An 18,534-nucleotide genomic window follows, 5' to 3' on the forward strand; every position below is an offset into this window, starting at 1 on the left:
AGACAACAACACAAAAGCGCCCCAAACAAAACAAAATTCATGCACTGAGGATGTTCGAAGTGATTTTGAGAAATGGAGAAACAGCTGAAAATTGGTGTGTGAAATTTATTACCGTTCCAAAGTCGCGCGTGGAAAGGGAGCCCCTAATCAGGTGAGCAGAGGCTGCTTCCAAGAGCAAATAGGGAGATTTAGGTCAGAGGGGCGCCTGTTTTCCACCAAGGTGTCAGTAGAATTCCTAAGGGAATCCTCTCTGCCGAAGACCCTCAGGTTCTGGTGCCTGTGACCCTGCCAGGGAGCAGTGGGCACTGTGATGCCCCTCTGGCTGTGCCCTCCGCCTGCTGACACGATCGGCACTGCAAAGGCTACTGCCCCTGCGCCGTGTGCCCGGGCCGGGTAGCAGCCCCCTGACGGCCCCCGGAGCAGGACACCGGCCCGCGGGGCACCCCGCTCCTCCCGCTCCCGGCCGCGCACCGCTGTCACAGTTCTCCGCGGCGTTATCCCCGGCGATGCTGCCTCCTGGCACCTGCTCGCCTGCCGGGCCCCTCAGCGTCCGTGCCCACGACCTCTGCGGGCCGGGCCATAGAAAGGGGCCCGCCCCCGTGCCGGTTCTCCCCCGCCGCCGCTCCCGGGCCGGCTCCGGGCGCGCCCCGCGCACTCCGCGCTCGGCCAGGCGCAGGGGCGGCGGAGCGCCGCGCGGTGCACTGTGGGCAGGGCCAGCCGCCGCCATTTTGTCTCTGTCACTTTCGGCGGCGCGGTCGGTTCGGGAGGAGAGGCGGCGGCGGCGCCCGTGTTTGGCGAGGGGGCATTCGGTGAAGAGGACACGATGATATCTGCCGCCCAGCTCCTAGATGAGCTTATGGGCCGGGACAGAAACCTGGCCCCGGACGAGAAGCGCAGCAACGTGCGGTGGGACCATGAGAGCGTGAGTGAAGCGGAGCCGCCTCTCCCCTCCCTTCCTCCTTCCCATCCCCCTCGCAGGGCCGGGGTGTTGTCGTAGCGACATGAACCCTGGGTGCTGGCCTACAGCCTCTCCCGGCCTGGGGCTGCATGGAGGCCTGGGGGGTTCCCGGGCTGGCGCGGGAGTGCGGGCCGGGCCCTTTCCGTGGAACCTGAGGCTGCGGGGCTGCTGCATGGCGGCGGCGGCGGCGCTAGGCCGGGATCGTTGCGCGGGAACGTCGCGGAGCCTCGAGATGAGGAGAAGGAGGAACCAAGTGGCCGGGAGGGAGGAGAATCTCGCCATAACAAGGCTGTTGTTTGGGGTGCTGGGAGGAGAGCGGCCTTGTGTTGGGGCTGGGGCGCAAGAAGGAGAGGCGGTGTTCCCCAGGAGTGCCAGTAAACGGCGTTAGGGGAGGGCCGGCAGGCCCAGGTGGTGGCTTGCACGCAGGGAGCGAAGACAGTTGTTCATAGTTCTGGAGACAAATGTCTCTAGATCGCTTCCTGAGTGGTATTGGAAAAAGTAACAGAAGGATCCAGACATACCGACTTAGCTGCCCGGAGGCTGTGGCACAGGGAAGAATCACAAGATTTGAAACTGAGTTTGCTGAGAAAAGACTTCATCCTTCCATGCTTGTGCAGGCAGAGGAGTTCCACAGCTCCTGGTGGGGAGCTAATGTAAACAGTACTGTTGTTTAGTAGTATTTAGATGTTTTTTGTTAATGTGGTGATTCGTTGATTTTCTGTAATACATAGATCAAACAAAATTTATAATGATGGTGATTAATTTTCTTACGATTATTTTGGAGTGGAGTTTCTCCCCAGGTGTGGTCGAGTGTTAATGAGTGACTTCTAGTGACACCCATCATAGTCAGAAGTTATTTCATGAAAAATGAATGGTAGTTACAAAGTTCCTGTAACGGCTCCTTTGGGAGAGATGAGCGCTGCTGAAATACTTTTTTTCCTCATTCATGTTTTGCTTGGGTTTTTTTTTTTGTTTGCTTCTTTGTTTGCTTTTTGGAATTATATGTCCAAAGAGAGTGTCAGAGTTGCAGTAGTTTAGTACCTGTGTGATAGGAGTTTCTGTGGTTTAAGCTGCAAAAAAACTCATTGCACTCCTCCTCCCCTTAGCGTTTTCTTGGAATGTTAAACTGGGAGAAGGGAGGACTGCACACCTCTGGCGGTTGTAAGTTGCATCTTTAGCACAGTGATAAGAACTGCAGGTTTTCAACTGAGACTTCTGTCGTTTTAAGGATGGCTTACACTTGGTTTTGTCTCAGATTGCAGGAGGTAAGGAGGAATGTTTGTCTTGCCTTACGTTTTATAAGGAACTTGTTAGGCTTTTTTCTCCTTGCTTAAAGTATGCTACTGTATAACTGAGCTGTGCTCTTTTTTTGCCTTAGTCTTTTTAACCAAGTTTAGATTACTTTCTTCATCTTAAAATGAGCACACTTTAGGATGCAGAGGTTGAGTCTGACCATAGGAATCTGTTTGTAAGCTGTTGCTCAGTTATTTTGCCTCAGAAAAGAGGTCTGGTCTCCCCTCCCCTGTCCTCCTTTGGCCAAATGGAGAGGTGTCCAGTGCCTAAGGCCTGGGGAATTCACAGGCTTAAGGTTGAGCTTTCCTTCAGTCTTGTAGGAACTGCTGCTGTGTGCTCTGCTGCTCCTATACTCACCAATTTGTGGGACATAATTAAATGCAGCCTCCCTGAAACAGAGGGAAACAGATTGCTATAGTCAACTGACGAGGGCAGGAAGAAAACCACCCCTGTTAAAACATGTTTCAGTTTGATTTCCCACATCACCTGGAGGTTACATTTTGCAATGCTGACATGCTTTGAAAGACAGAAAGTGCAGATAAGGTTCAGATAGTAACGTTAATTGATCTCCTTGGCTACTCTTGCTCTTTCCAGATGAGATCCTTGTGCTGATGTAATTTCTTGCAAGATTAGCCATAGCAGCTAATCTTGCGATGCACATCTCTTCAGTGTCTGTTGCACTTGTACCAAAGTTTAGGATTTGGTGCCACACTTCAGTGTTAGACTGGAGAGATTTTCAAACCGCTGTTTCCTTTATAATTAGCTAATTGCAGCTAGGTGCATATAAAAAACTGGAAGGTGCAATGAAATTCCAGACAGGAATGGGTTTGTGAAGATGCAGAAGCAGAATGTGAGACAGATGAGCATTTATTTGCAGTCATGATGAAATCCTGATCATGTGTTGTGAAGCCTTTTGTGGAGCTCAAGTTCCTACTTGAAAACTTTCACACAGTTAAAGCCTTTAATCATAACCTCTATGAAATCTCAGTTGCTACCTATTTAAGTATTGCAGCATGTCCTTAGGTGATCAGTTCTAGTTCTCGCACAAAGGCTTTCTAACTTGTGTGCAGGAGGAGATGATTAGTGCCATGTATTTCAGTCTTTCTGCTTTCTGGCCTGTGTGTAGACAAATGGATGTCCCTGTCTCTGGAGCAGCCACTTGACTAGTTCACACACATTTGCATTAAAAAGCCACTGAGACAAAACAAGTGCAAGTGGAAACAGCAACCATGTAAAGGTTATGAGACTGTTCTGTAGCAGCAGAGAGCCCAGCACTGACTGCATGTACTGCTGTGAGACTTTGAGATTCTTCTGGTCCATTGAGGTAACTGGGGGGACCTGCTGTGGACAGGTGTCTGTCAGACAGTGTTTCTGGTGGGAATATGGCTTCTCAACTTGTAAATTCTGTATGTAAAATACGATTTGATAGGATCATTAGGGTTGGAATAGACCACTAAAGTAATCAAGTTCAACTATCAATATATTTGATGATATTAACTACTTAGGATGTGGTACACTTTTAGTTCTATAGCGCCAAAGACCTAACTTGATCTGCATCTAGATAGAATCACAGAACTGAATCCTCCAGGAGACAAGGCCAAGGGGGATGAGGTGACACTTGTTTTGGAAGGATGTTAGTAGTGGAGCATTACCTCTATCAGTGAAGTTTGGAAGCAGGACTTACATAGGTTTGGTGTGGGTGAGCATTGCTCCTAGCATGTCTGCTGCCTGCGAAATTTGAACTCATCTCTGAAGGAATTGTCTAGGCCTTGGTGTGTAAGCCATGAGCTGATGGGCTTCATTCCCAGCCTTTTCACTAGGACTTCTTCTTACCTGAAGGAATTCACTTGCATCAGTAAATAATTTCTTGCAGAAGAGGAGGGTGTTCACACAGAAGTATTAGTTATAGAGAGCTGCTAGTAGTTTCTCTACATAGCAAAGCCTTGAACTGTTTCACAGTCTCTGGAAGAGCTGGCCATGTGTGCTGTCATCTTATGCAGCTTTAGGTGAAGGATAGTGCTTCCCATCTCCCAGGGTCTGAAGGATTCATGCACTGGAGATGAAGAAACAGGGAGTTCCAAGTGTCTGTCTTTGTTGCAAGTCTTACTGAAATGGGACAGCCTGAGAGCTTGGAGGAAGCAGCTGTGTGGTCAGTGCTGCTGCAATAGTTGGGCAGTACGGTTCCTCTCTGTTACTCCACCTTGATGGTGGACTCTTGGGATGGAAAGCTTGGTTGGTTTTCTGTGTACTCTGTAAAGCAGTTAGAAAAGTTTAAACTTGCGTAGTCTGAGTTCCAGTCTGATATCCAACACGGAGAAGTGAATCAGACTGACCGCATTTGATGAAGTAGTGCAGATGGGTGTGGAGTAGGCTCTGAGACTCTCTCTTCACCCCTGGTTGTTGAAACACTTCAAAAGGTACCTCAGGAAATAACACCTTGTCTTTGTACACAGCACATGAGAGCAATACAGCTGGGCTGTCATGAGCAGATAGAACTGATATGACAGAGCGGTAATCAGTCTAGGGGAAGAGTGTTGAAGAGTTAATTATTTAAGATTGCTTATGAAGTTAGGGGTACAAGTATTTCTGATTCTATCCTTTTGGCTCTTGTGGATAGAGAGTATTTCTGTATCGGGAACTTCAGGAGCTGACCAGCTTTAGCTAAGCCTATGATCATGGGTGAAGGTGAATAAGCTTTTGAACAAAAGCTGGGTTTATTCCATATTATGTTCAGTGTTTACTGGCTAGGCTAACAGGCTGGGGGGTTGCTGACTTCTTGGTGGCTGCTTTTCTGTTATCAAGAAAAACCTGACTCTCTAATGCAAAAAAAATAGGCTATGTAGAAACAACCAAGCCCTTTTTAGCTGGCAGGAAAGCAGCTGAAAATGACTGTCTTGTCTGCCTTGGAGAGGTGTAGTGTCCCTTTCCTTAGCACTCTTGAAAGAGGAGACTTTGAAAGCCCTGGAATGAGGAAGCTTCTGGATAGCTACAATCTGTGTTCTTAAGGTTTTCAACAGACATCAGAGCCTGGTAGGTTTGATGCTGATGGCTCCTGCTCTCCAAGCCAGGAGCACTAAAGAATTCAGGCTGGACTCAGCTGCTGTAGACCAGCTCAGAGGAAGGTGGTTCGGTGTCTGTGGTTGGAGGTATTCATGGTTGAGGCATTCTGCTGTAACGTTTTCCCTGGTCGGACTTGATCAGTTCCTTGCTACAGGGCTGTCGCAAGTGGATGGTGCTTTGCTTCATCTGGGACATTTGACAGTGAAATAAGAAAAACTGCTGGTGCAGTGGGAAGGGAGATGTTTGCAGCTGGGATACACCTGGTACCACCTGCTGCTATGAAGTAACAGTTTGCAGTGTACAAGGGGATTTTTACTTCATATCTTGGAAAATAGAAGCAATCACCTACAAATGCTAATTCCAGAAGAAGAAAATGATGCCTGTTTCTTTCTTCTCTGTCAGGTTTGTAAATACTACCTTTGTGGCTTTTGCCCAGCTGAATTATTTACAAATACCCGTTCTGATTTAGGTAAGTCTGGAAACCTTGTCCTTTTATTCACTTACATATAATTACAATTCGACTTTTGTTTGCAAGCTAGGCTTTTATTGCCTAATGGGTGGCCAAAGCACTTTGAAAACAGGCTTTTTGAAAACACTTTTTAAAGGATTGCCACTAATGTAGTGCTTTAACAACAGTATTTTTTCCAGATCCTGTAAAAAAAGTTGAGTTTCTTCCCCTTGCTTACAGTGTAAGATGAACCATTGTTGTGGGAGGTGGTTTTCTCCTCATGGAGTGTTGGCTTCTACTTTGGTCTATTCTGCCTGGTCAACATTTTAGCTTAGTGGTGTGTGAGCTTTGTAGCAGGGTCTCATTTGCTGTGACAGTTCCACTGGGTACCACCTCTAAATTACCGATGGCCTTTGACTGATGGTGTGAGGATAGGTGGCTGGGAGAGGGAACCTGGGAAAGCAGGCTTTTGGCCTTGGCCAGGACCTCCCAATCCATCCAAGAGCAATTCAACAGGACTGCCCTCATGTACTCAGGCCATGTACATCCTCATTTTACTCTGAAGGTCAGTGTTGTAAGAAGCCAGTTTATTAGAAAAAAACACTGGAGCTTAGAAAGTGCTTAATGGAATGACCTTTTCTATGTAATCTTTCCTTTTATTTTTTTTCTAAGGCCCCAGGTGTTTAAGGTATTATTTTGTTTGTGCAGTTTTCCCATTTTAGAACTTCATCTGGGAGTTCTATTTATTCTGAGACTCTATGTCTTCAGACTGTCCTTTGAGTTCATAATGACTTAGCCGTGTTAACATTCCTTTTCTTTGATGTGTCTTTCAAACTCCAAGCAAAGTGAGCAGAAAAGCAGGCATGCAAGTGCCTGGGAAGTGTTTACAGCTCCATTCCGTCATGGTGCACAGGGAAGTGCTGATGGAATATGAATGCATCCTTCAAGAATGCAAGCTTCAACTTTTTGTTTGGTCTTTTTAGGTCCTTGTGAAAAAATTCACGATGAAAATCTCCGTAAACAGTAAGTGTGTTGTGTCCATGCTGAGTGGTGTATCCATGCAGGCAGTGTAGTGTGTTGGGTGGTGTCTTCATGCAAGCAGTATCTGCTGTGACTGAAACCTTCTTAAAGCAACCCAGCCACTGGCTGATTTTTGATCTACCTGTAAGCATTAATCGAAATGTGTAATATTCTCTTGCCCTGAGCAAGACTTGGGCACATGGCAGATGTTGTTACTTACTTTTGAAACATTAGGGGTTGACATGAGCTTTCGTTTCTAAAACATCTTGCCAGGTACGAGAAGAGCTCTCGTTTTATGAAGGTGGGCTATGAGAGAGACTTCTTACGCTACTTGCAAAGCTTGCTGGCAGAGGTGGAGCGCAGGATCAGAAGAGGCCATGCTCGCCTGGCACTCTCACAGAATCAGCAGTCGTCTGGGGTGAGTCTGGAGGGGGCACTGAGGCAATTTCTGCTCTAGAGAGTCTCCCTGTTCTCTTTACCTTGCCTTCTCAGGCAAAATGCATTGTTTGCCAGAGGATTCTCATTAGGTAAGTCGCTTCGTAGCTTAGCCAGCAGATGCACCTAGCCCTGATGGACAAGCCAAGTGCTCCATGGGCAGAAAGAGTACCTCTGCTTTCCCTGTCTGCTTCCTCAAAATCAGGACCTGTTCTTTGCCCAAAAGCATTGATCTTTGCATGTTTTCTTTGCCCTGTTGACCTCAGTTTACCTTCCCTCCCTCAGCTGCATCTCTCTGCTAGTGAGCTGTGTCATGCTGCTATTCCAGGAGCGGGGATGTGCTGCGTCCTTCAGCAACTCAATCCCTGTCAGCTGCCACACTGAGGCTGTAGCTTCTGCTTGCTCCAGCACCGCTGTTGGCTGGTGATGGTGGGGTCAGGGAGCTTTGAGGAAAGACAGGCTTCTGTGCCACTGGTCTCTGCTCAAAGCTGTATGCCAGACAGCTCTTTGTGAAAGGCTTCAACTGGCTGGAAGAAAAATCTCTTTTTCTTTCTCATTTCCCTTACCATGTGATGGATTTGAAGCAGTGAGTGTGGCCTGTGCCCTGAGAGTTTCATGACTGGTAGGGTAGCCTTCCCTCTTTTTCCTCCCCAGTTAATTGTTCTATGCCAAGTCCAGTTGCTTTGAAAGGATTTGTGCTCAGTATCTAGTCATGAGAGCTTGCTGGCTGTGGAGCAGAGCAGAGCAAAGGCTGGAGGGGAGGCAGGTGTCAGACTGCTCTATCGGTCTTCAGAGAGGACACTACTGTCAAGCACAGTTTGGCTGAAGTGAGATTCATTTTGGTTTGTGCTCAGAGGTTAAGTTTCAGAGCCTGTGGAACTTCTAAGTTATACTTGAGTGTCTGCAAAGGCAGGCAATAGCTGCCTGCCAGTTACACAGCTCAAATCCAGCACTTTGAGCTCAGATGTCTTGCCTTTCATGGACCAGAGCCTTGAACCTTGTTGTTGATTTAGGAGGAATTAGTGTGATTACAGCTTGCTTCACTCAGTAGCAATTGAGTAAGCCATGCTGAGGAGCATTTTATGTTAGACTAGACTATTAGTGGTAGGCCTCCATGAGAGAAGAGGCAGGCAAAGACTGTTCCTGAATGTAAGAAGCCATACCTTTGTGTGTTTTAAAGCTGTTTGAACTAAACACTGACCATTTGTTTGGCAGGGAGCAGGACCTACTGGTAAAAATGAAGAGAAGATTCAAGTGTTAACTGACAAAATTGATGTGCTTCTACAACAGGTGAGCTGCTTTTATTTCCTGCAACACACAGCTCTGGCTTTTGATACTTGCTTTATTACAACTAATTTTTTTTGTCCTTTAGATTGAAGAACTAGGTTCAGAAGGGAAGGTGGAGGAGGCACAAGGAATGATGAAACTTGTTGAGCAGTTAAAGGAAGAGAGAGAACTGCTGAGGTCTACAACTTCAGTAAGTAACGTCTTTGAATTTCTGTCAGACTCGTTTCCAAATGTGGTTCTTAATGGCCCTGTCCACACCCTGAAGGCAGGCAGGTGCTGCGCAGGGTTTATTAGACTATAGCAGGACATCTAGTCCAGTGTGTTATCAGCTGCTGCCTTGAGAGTGGCTTTCCTGCAGACAGATAATGCAGCTGTTCACTCAGCAGTGCTGGAAGTGAGCTTGCATTTAGTTGCGGTCTGAGGTGAGCTGTGCTGCACAGCCTCCACAGTGCCCTTTTGCTGAATGACCAACCTGCCCCTTGCAGGAAGCCCCGTGTGGGGCTGTGACTAGAGACAGGCATCTGACTGAGGGCCAGGGTGCTATGTTCCTATCAACGAAGAGGAGCTTATGTTTGAGGGTTATGTTTTGGTGCTAGTAATGAACTGCAGATGTGGTTGCTGTTACAGCTCGGAGGAATTGTTGAGTGTTGCCAGCAGGGTTTCTGTCCATGCTGTGATCCATGGGCACTGTGCAGCAACCATTGCCTGGCTTTGTGCTGCAGTTCTCATGGCTGTTGACACAGGGAGTTAATTTCATCACCATCTTTTTGAACAGAAGCCTGCCATTCTTCTTCCTGTTTCTTCATGGGGCATTCCAGCTTTCCCTCTTTGAGGAATATCCCTTGGCTGTTCTGCAGCTCCAGACATTTAAGTTGATGCCAAAGAAATTGTCTGAAAAGGAATTTTTATTTTTCTGAATTCTGAGATTGCAAGGAGGCTGCAGATGTGGCTATTCAAATTAGTCCTTTGCAGTGAGGAACAAGATGTAGTTTGCTGTTTCCCAAGAGACTCTTTCCTTGTAGCTGGCATCTGCAGCCTGGTGTCACTCTGCTCAGCCTGGCACGTGCGGTGCTCTAAAGAGAGGTGTGCAGATGGGATTGCCAGCTCCTACTGCTGCCTGGGACTTGACAGCAGGAGCAAAGAAGTTTGGAACTTTCACTGATTTCTAGATGAGACTTTTCTCTTGCTTTACAAAGCATTTTTCTTTTGCAGACAATTGAGAGTTTTGCCGCGCAGGAGAAGCAGATGGAAGTTTGTGAAGTTTGTGGAGCCTTTTTAATTGTGGGAGATGCACAGTCCAGGGTAGATGACCACTTGATGGGAAAGCAGCACATGGGTTATGCCAAAATAAAAGCTACTGTAGAAGATTTAAAAGTAAGCATCTCCTTCAGTTACTGAACTTCAAAACATTGCCTAGAGGCATCCTGTGGTAAATAAAAGGCTGTCCAGGGACTTCCTTAAGTGAGTGACCTATAGCAATTCCATGGACTGGCACTGCACCTTCAGCTCCCACTGGCACTGCTGTTCTCTGCTGTGTACGCTCACAGCAGGGAAAAGCAAAGGTGTGTGTGCAAGGGGGAGTGACTTGTGGCCACTGCAGAGAGCTGTAGAGTGCCTCTGTTCTGTGGGAGTGACAAGGAAAGGAAGTTCTGCAAGACAAAGGATCTGTACTTCCAGGAGTTTGGAAGGTGTTTCCTTCGGGGGAATAAAAACAACCCTGAGATCCCTTTAAAAGCCTAAGCTCTGCATCCTCAGAGTGCCAGCCAGGGGCTTCTCTCAGAATCTTCATCTCTGTGACCTTTTGTTTGAAGGAGAAGTTACGGAAAAGAACAGAAGAGCCTGACCGTGACGAGAGGTTAAAAAAAGAGAAACAAGAGCGGGAAGAGAGAGAGAAAGAGAGGGAGCGGGAAAGGGAGGAGCGGGAGAGGAAGAGACGGCGTGAGGAGGAGGAGAAGGAAAAGGAGAGGGCTCGTGACAGAGAGAGGCGCAAAAGGAGCCGCTCCAGGAGCAGGCACTCGAGCAGGACCTCTGACAGACGGTGCAGCCGCTCACGAGACCACAAACGCTCCAGAAGCAGAGAGAGAAGGCGCAGCAGGTACCTTTGTGTCTTGTGTCTGAGTACCTTTGTCTAGGGCAGTTCATGTCTGCAGATGCTCGGGACATTGGGAGGTGTTGCTGTGGTACAGCTGCGAGCCAGGTGACAGCAGCTGACCTTGGCCTTCTGTAATGTGCTGCCTGTGCAGGAGTCGTGACCGCAGGAGAAGCAGGAGCCATGACAGGTCAGAAAGGAAGCACAGGTCTCGCAGCAGGGACAGGAGGCGATCAAAAAGCCGGGACCGGAAATCCTACAAGCACAGAAGCAAAAGCAGAGAGAGAGAGCAAGACAGGAAGTCAAAAGAAAAAGGTATGTGTGTGAAGACTGAGTTCATAGCAAGGTCTGAAACTAGTCCTTCCCCGAAGAAGTCAAAAGGTCTTGCAGTGAGCAGCTGAGGTTGTTGGCATTTGGCCGGCTCTAACTCTAATTATGTTTGTTGCTGTTAAGCAGTTTGAATCATTTTCCCTGTTCCAGTCACTGTTACTGCACTTGTGCACACCAGGGCCCACCTCTTACCTGCTCCAGCAGTTGTTAAAATCTTGCTGCTCTCTTTGCAAATTAAGGAGGCAAGGATTTCGCTGTAATTTAAGACTTGTTCACTGTTTACCTTCAGACAAACATGAGCCTGTAATCAGATTTTCATGAGTGACTCTCTTCTGTCTCTACTGTCAGCAGGTCCTTCTGTGGTTGCCCTTTGGTGCATGTGTTGTGGGAGGCTGGTAGCTGGTTTTTCACCTGTACTGCCTGTTGCTTCTCTATACGATCATGTTTCCTTTGTTTTCCTGTAACAGTGCTTTCAGATTTGGGGGGGTGGGTTTGTTTGGGATTTTGGTTGTTCGTGGGGGTTTTGGGTAGCTTTTTTGGTCAATGAATGTGGTCCAAGATAAATTTTGAAGATTTTCTGTAATGCTCTAAATTGCAATTTTGTGCCCTCTCCTGATCTCCTGCTCTTTCCTGCCATTTCCTCTTGGTTTTATTTTGGCTCTATCTTGTTTTAAAGAGGTGAGATTGGCTTTGTCAATGTTCAGGTGAGTCTCACTAGGCTGCTGTGCTAGTACTTTGCAGCCTTTATAGCAGCACAGACCATGTGCAGCAGCATTGATGGTGACTCATGGCTTCATCAGAGGCTACTGTTCTGAAGCTGTGCCTCTAGGTAGGATGCAAAAGACCTGAGAGGAAACACTACAGATTCCTTCTCTGTGAAGAGAGACTAATTCACTGGCACTGCTGAATTTCCCCTGGCCTCTCAAAGTCTCTTGAAGCTTGAGGAGAACAGCAGTAGGAACTGCTACCTCAAGCTGCTGGCTCTGGAGTGCTGACAGATGTCCACTCTTGACACAGCCACACTGCTGCATTACCAGAGCTGCCTGTCAACAGTGGACTAAACCAGTGCCTTGTGTTTCTGAGGCACTTTGAAGGCTCTCTGGATAGAGAGGTGCTGTGTGCATGTTCCCAGAGGCATAGGCCTGTTTGCACTACCCTACCCATGCTTTTCCATGTCTGTCCAGTGGATAAGTTCCCAGAATGTTGCTCATGTTTCCTGTCTTTCTTGCCAAATTTCTTGGACCCTTTTATGTTCTCTATTTTATGCTGAGGTGCATCTTCAGTCCTGTTTCTCCTCTTGCTTTGCTTTGCGCCCTGTGACCTAGAGGGTTTAGCTGCTTGCCCTGACAGAGGAACTGCTGGTTAGAGTTTAAACTCAGGTGCAGTGCTGTAGCCTATAGCTGTCCATTTGCCACCTTTTCACTACTTGGTACTGTACGGTTTTGCCTGCTTTACCAACAGCTTCCTGGTACTTGGTCCAAAACATCCTGCTCTGTATTCTCTGTGTAGCTATGCATATAAATAACTTCTAATTTATTCCAGTTTGGTCTGGTTTGGAGCTTGATGGCTTTTCAGCTCTTTCCTTAATCCTTCCATAAATAGAGGAGCTGGTGAACTTTCTTCAGCATCTGAGTATTTTTACTTCTAACTTTACTGATTTCCTTGCTGGCTGTTTTATTTGCTGCTTGCTACCTTCTTTCTCTAGAGGTGTGAACTGTGAGGTGATGCTATGAGCTGTGATGAAAATTCCACTTGGGAAAGTCAGTTCCTCTTTTGACTACTTAATTATTACATTTGTAGAAACACAGATAAGCCTTAGAGCAGGACTGACTCTAAAGAAGTTTGTGTTTGTCCCTTTGTTGGGAATATCTTTAATTAAAAAAGGAGGCAGAAAAGGAGGAAAACAAAGCAGTAGTACTGAGTTTGATGCAGCTGTAGGCAGCATTGCACCCTCCTGTTTGCAGTGTGGCTGTAGGTAGTTCAGGAGAAGCTGTAGAGTGTGGTGTGGCTGCCTGCCTACTGTACTGCTGCACAAGAGAGAGTCACAAAGAGATGAAGACTCAGCCTAGGACAGGGACTGCTTATTGGGGTGCTGGCTGCAGAGCCAGCTGTCTGTGTCCATCCCTGGTCTGAAGCTACAGCAGCAAGCAGCAGAGGCCTGGCCGTGACTGCTTGGGGTACAGCAACTGTCAACTCAGAGCTCAAGCTGCCTTCTGAGCATGGCCCTTAACAGGAGGCAGGGCACAGTGCCCTGAGCCTTGCCTGCTCTTACACACTGAGTTAGTGCTGTGCTTTTTGCCCAGTAGGGCACTGTGGTGCACAGAGACCTTTGAGAGTATAGGAAAGAAGTTCATGGAAACGCTTGATGTCTGGGTTTCAGAAGCAAGGATCCATTTGCTGAAGGAGAGAGCCATGAGCAATGAAAGCAGCTGAGCATTAGTGTAGCAGATCCCAGCAGCACACACCTGGCTGTTCAGTAAGCTGGCTTCAGAGAAGCTGCAATAAATAGGCTTGGGTGTTTTAAGATGTAAAACTGTGCTGCAAGTGCCTTCATTTTGGGAATGTGCCTCCAGGCCCTTTAACATGGCTCTTTGTCTTCCTTGATCTGGATCCATATGGAGATAGTGGCATCTGTGGCTGTGTTCTCATGTTAGGAAATGCTGTCACAATACCCAAGCCCTCAGCAGTGCTGGATGCTGCGTTGGACTGGTCTTGCACCATTCAAACAGTAAACCATGCTTGGGCTCTCGGTAAGAGTTGTCACCAGCCAGGCTTCAGCTGCAGTCAGCAAGGTGTGCAGGTGTTGGAGCAGGGAGCCAGGGCAGTGCCATGTGGTTGTAGCTGATGGGTTGAAGCTGCAATAACACGGCTTCAGCAGCTAGCTGCTGGTGTGTGCTAGTACAGGCTGATAGAGCAGTGCAGGAGCTGCGCTGCTTACAAACACTCCAGGAGCCAAAACCTCCTGTATGCTGTGGTAAACCTGTTCTATGATTTAAGCTTTTAGCTGAGTTTCATCTTTCGTGTTTAATGGCAGTTGTTTAGCCTTAAACCAAGTTACCCTTCCTGACCAAACTGAAGAAACAAGACAGAACAAATCCTGCACACTGCACATCCATAGGGCCATTAAGATCTACCATATCTACATAGGACAGAAGATAAGATTATGGGGCTGACTACTAGTCCTCTGCTGGGAAACAAGACTACTATTCCTCAGTGGATCCAGCTGTGCACCGGAGCTAAGGCAGAACGAAGACTTTGTGCCAAGGTTAGTTAGAGTGCCACCAGCTGCGGACTGCCAGCCCGAGGGCAGACAGGTACCGACCCCTAGCTCTCCAGGTAGCTTCTGGCACCGCTGCGTGCTTCCTGCAGGCTGTCTGCACCGGACGTGCTGCTGCAGGTGACACCTCCTAGGAATGTTCAGTAGGCAGCTGCTCTCCATTCTCTGAGGGGGCTGTGCCCCTCCCCACGGTGGTCTGTAAAACAAAGACTCTGGGGCCTTGCTTCTCTTTTAGAGCTTAATTTCTGCTTTTTCTTCGGGAGCAAAGATGTGTTCTGCCAGCCCAGGTGATGACCTTGTTTACAAAAGCCTCTGCAGAGTGTTCCATCTGTGTGCCCTGCTGTGGGGGATAGACCTGTGTGTTATTGGGATTGATTTAATGGCCTGGAGAGCAGGGAGGGAGCAGAGAAAAGAGCATGAATGTTATTCTGTGTGACCACATCTGAGAGGTTGGTTTTTCAAATGCCCTTTTTTTCTCTCCAAAGTGTCTTTGCTGATGGAAGGTTGAATTTTCTGGTGTGAAATGATACCGAAAGAGGGGATATTTGCAAACTGTGAATGTACAGACGAGGCACGCAGCTCTGACACTGAATGCATTTATTTCCATGACAGTGGTTTTACTTCTGGCTTCCTTCCTTCTTTGAAGATCCTTGAGGGAAAGATGACTTTTCTAGCAGTGTATCAAACTCTTCAGTCAACTTTCCAATTCATGATCAAATTATGGGGTCCTTCCCAACTGCTCCTTCCTTGCCCTGGGAAAATTTTAGGGCTTTTTATCTGTCTCCAAACTGTGCCCCCAAGCCTTTTTACAAGTGGATTGCAAACAGCTGCCTTTTCATAACATGGAGAGCTAATAGTGCAGCTGCCGTGGCATCCTGGGCAGGAAGGGAGTTGTGACTGGCACGGCAAGCCCCGCCTTCAGAGTTCGTGGTGCTTGATAATGTTGGTGCCCCAGATATTTAATGGGTTTTTAATTGGCAAGTATGGTTTTATTTGCTACTGCAGTGGAGCACTGTCCATCACTCTTTGCTAATGCTCTTTCCAGGAGCTGTGCTGAATGAGACTTGCACACCACAGCAGCCATACGGGTCACAAAGTGCAGCCTGGGGACAAGAGCCCCGTGATAAGTAAGGAAGCCACACCCCACAGTTCTGCATTTGCCTAACTTCTCAACAGTCCTTTCCCCCCACACTGTGCATTCAGCGGACAGCAGAGCAGCTGCCTCTGTCAGGAGCCGGTCCCTTCCCCTCCTCACCCTGTCCTGTCCCCCTGCCCTGTGGGGTACCTTCTCCACTCCAGCACGGTGTCTGAGGTATCTGTAACCTTTTGAGTACTGCTGTTACTGCTGTAGAAAGTGATGATTGCAGTTTGTATTCAATGTATATCTCACATGTGCAATGTTTGTTTTTACTTTGAAATCCATGGTCAATGTCTTCTTTCATGGCAGAAAAGAGGGGATCTGATGATAAAAAAAGTAGTGTGAAGTCCAGTAGTCGAGAAAAACAGAGTGAAGACACAAATACAGACTCGAAGGAGAGTGATACTAAGAATGAGGTCAATGGGACCAGTGAAGACATTAAATCTGAAGGTGACACTCAGTCCAATTAAAACTGATCTGATATGACCTCAGATCGGACAGAGGTAAGTGCATTATTGCAAACTTTGATTAGGGCTTTTTGTTACTGTTTAACAGTGCAGCGTAAGTATGCACAGATGAAGATGGAGCTAAGCCAAGTAAGAAGACATACTAAAGCACCTTCTGAAGGAAAGGACAATGTAGTCCTGCAAAACATTTTGAGGTACATTGTTTTGTCTCAGCTCTTTTGTAGCAGACTCGTGCCCCATTAGTGTGCCTCTTTGGGACGTATCTGTAATGTAGCCACCACTAGCACAATGAATGGTCCTTTTTCATTTGTAGGGATTTTGTTCTCTTTTTTGTTTTTTTTTTTAAGTTGAACTGTTTTTGTATTTAAGTCCATATTGTGTTGGTACATAGGCAGAAACTTTTGCTTTAACTCTTAATATTTGAGGCACATGTTGGACTACTTTGTTTTCATATAAACTGCTGGTATTTCTTTGTCAAGGATGTTTCCAGATTTTTTGCTTGATTGCCTTGCATTCTAATGCAGTTTGTTCTGTAACTCGAGAGCCAGTAGCATTGGATTGATGGAAGTGTAGGGTTTATGAATTATTGCAGCTGACTACCATACCTCACACAGCGTTGGTGTTGTGAGCGGCCCATGAAAAGCCAAATTAAAAATCAAGGATTCAGTCAAACTAAGCAGGTACTCATGCCAGGTACTCCTTTCTCTACCCACATCCATGTTTGAATGCTGTTGCCTGTACTCTTTAAGCTTACTGTTGTGTTTTTGATTTTCGAGCTAGTGGGAAGGACTTTGTGTATTGTGTGACCTCTGTAACCCCGATGTTAACAGACTGGATTTTCTTCCGACTGTGTGTAGGGACGCAGTGCTGCCCAGAATTAGATATCTTTAAGAGTTTAAAATGCAATAAACACTGCGTAATAACCGCCTTGTTACTTTCAATGCAATTCAAGTCTTTCAGAGGTATGTCTTTAATATTTCCTACTGTGTAGGAGCGTGCAGCCAGCCAGAGCACAGGGCAGTGAAAAGGCTGGCGACAGCCTGCTCAGGCCAGCATAGATAGAGACAGATGCCAGCAGGTGTTGGCAGCATCCGTGGCAGGGATGTACGTTGAGAAACTGGCTGCTGGGTGCAAAGCAGCCACACCAGAGGAATGCAAATCCTGTATGAAAGGAAAACGTCGAGCTTTTTCCCACTCCTGACAGAGCTTTCTTACTCTCGCAGAAGGTCTTTAGCTGTATTCCTGATTAAGGCACTAACAGTGGAGAGCGCAGCTGATAAATGAGCTTCTGGCAACCTGATTTGTTACTGTAGTTTCATGATTTATGCTAGGAACTCATAAAAATGATGAGTGAACTATTAATGCTGCGTTGTTGCTGCTAAAGCCAGGCCTGTTCAATGTTGCCATTTCTGTAGAGTTAAGGTGACAGCTAACAACTGGGCCAGTGTGTAGGAGTGGCAAACCAACTGCTCTTGCTGCTGGCTAATTGTCTGTTTTCCCAACGTTTTGCTTTCTAGGACTGCTACGTGAGGAGTCTGTGAAGACAGCGGAAGACAGCTTAAGCTGAAGATCTGCTTTAAAATGAGGTGACAGAAAGCTGTAGTGGCGTAGAAAATTATAAAGTTGAGTTAGAAATTTTTATTTTTTTTATATCTAAAATTTAATGCAGGACTGGTGTTTCCTCCCAGAGTCAGAAAGAGGTGTTGCTAATGGCACATATGCTACTGAGTATAAAAGTCCTGTATCTTTTTTTTTTTCTTTGAGACTTTTTAAGATAAGAAACCAACATAACCTGAACACATGCTTGCTCAGTGTTTTAATTGCAAGTTTCCATTCTTGGACTTGAAAACACAAGAATAAATGTTTAGTATTTGTGTGAATCGAACTAAAATGAATTCCCATTTTTACAACTAAGCTATTCCTAGCCTCTTGATATACCAGAAATGGAAATAAAGTATCTGAATTTCTGTTACAGATGTTATTGTCTCTGTCATTGAACGTTTAATAAGACTTGAGTTTCTTTCCTAATAAATGACTCCTGTCTGCAAGCTCAGTCCATTCATCTGGATGCTTAGTTCTTCTGTGGTGTGTGTGTGCTGGTGCTATCAGCACGTCAAGTTGACTTTCTCAGTAGTTAGGCAGCTGTTGGATGGTGTCCCCTAACATGTGGCTGCTGCTGCAGCTGGGTGAGGAATTGTGGAGAAGTCATGGGAACAGTGCGGGCGTTGGACCTTTCCAGAGCAGACAGGGCTTGGACAGTCACTGCCCGCCAGTGTGGGACATGAGCTAAGAGCTGGGGAGCAGTGGCAGCCTCTGTGCTACATACAGGGGAGCTCACCTTGCACCTTCCATCGCGCTGATCTGTTACACTGCTCCCTTACCTTGCAGAGGCGTAGATGATAAAATGAGGCAGCCTGTAGGAAGTTGGATTGAGATGCAAATTCTGACATGTCTGATAGTGGTGCTTGGATGTGTCTTTGGCATAGTGGAGAACTCGAGTCTTTCAGAGCATGGGAACCCTGGTGCCTTTTTGGTAGCTACCTTCAGAGCTGACTGTAACAACTGAGCCAGCGCTGTGAAGTGTCCCTTTGCCAGCTCAAAGCCAAGGTAAGGATCATCTCAGATCTCCCAGGAATGCTGAGCAGAAGGCAAGCAGCTTATGGCAGCACTTCCATGCTTTCTCTGTAGTGGTTTTGAGAGCCTGACAGTCTTTTGTAAGGTGTTAAAAATGT

General features: G+C 46.9%; 1 protein-coding gene across 5 annotated transcripts; it reads left to right on the forward strand.

Moving 5' to 3' along the window:
* The first annotated feature begins 696 nt into the window (after positions 1-696).
* On the forward strand, positions 697-17,776 carry LUC7L3 (LUC7 like 3 pre-mRNA splicing factor). 5 transcript variants are annotated; one of them, XM_064150474.1, is made up of 12 exons: positions 702-922; positions 5,714-5,780; positions 6,743-6,782; positions 7,053-7,197; positions 8,430-8,504; positions 8,587-8,691; positions 9,714-9,875; positions 10,313-10,596; positions 10,745-10,905; positions 15,645-15,785; positions 15,891-15,996; positions 17,320-17,776. In XM_064150474.1, the coding sequence occupies exons 1-12, from the start codon at positions 824-826 to the stop codon at positions 17,330-17,332; spliced, it is 1,398 nt and encodes a 465-aa protein (XP_064006544.1). In that variant the 5' UTR covers positions 702-823; the 3' UTR covers positions 17,333-17,776. The 5 variants fall into 5 exon arrangements, with proteins under 5 accessions (XP_064006546.1, XP_064006547.1, XP_064006543.1 ...); XM_064150476.1 differs by lacking the exon at positions 15,645-15,785 and having other exon boundaries at positions 697-922; XM_064150473.1 differs by having other exon boundaries at positions 700-922; positions 15,891-17,776.
* The last annotated feature ends 758 nt before the right edge of the window (positions 17,777-18,534 follow it).

This window comes from Pogoniulus pusillus, chromosome 11 (genome assembly GCF_015220805.1).
Source record: "Pogoniulus pusillus isolate bPogPus1 chromosome 11, bPogPus1.pri, whole genome shotgun sequence".
In the NCBI taxonomy this organism is placed as follows: domain Eukaryota; kingdom Metazoa; phylum Chordata; class Aves; order Piciformes; family Lybiidae; genus Pogoniulus; species Pogoniulus pusillus.

Excerpts from the sequence above, each read along its gene's own strand:
- LUC7L3 (XM_064150473.1), top strand. The coding sequence starts at position 824 with ATGATATCTGCCGCCCAGCTCCTAGATGAGCTTATGGGCCGGGACAGA. Across the intron at positions 5,781-6,742 it reads AAATACCCGTTCTGATTTAG|GTCCTTGTGAAAAAATTCAC; the intron begins GTAAGTCTGGAA and ends TGGTCTTTTTAG. Across the intron at positions 10,906-15,644 it reads CAGGAAGTCAAAAGAAAAAG|AAAAGAGGGGATCTGATGAT; the intron begins GTATGTGTGTGA and ends CTTTCATGGCAG.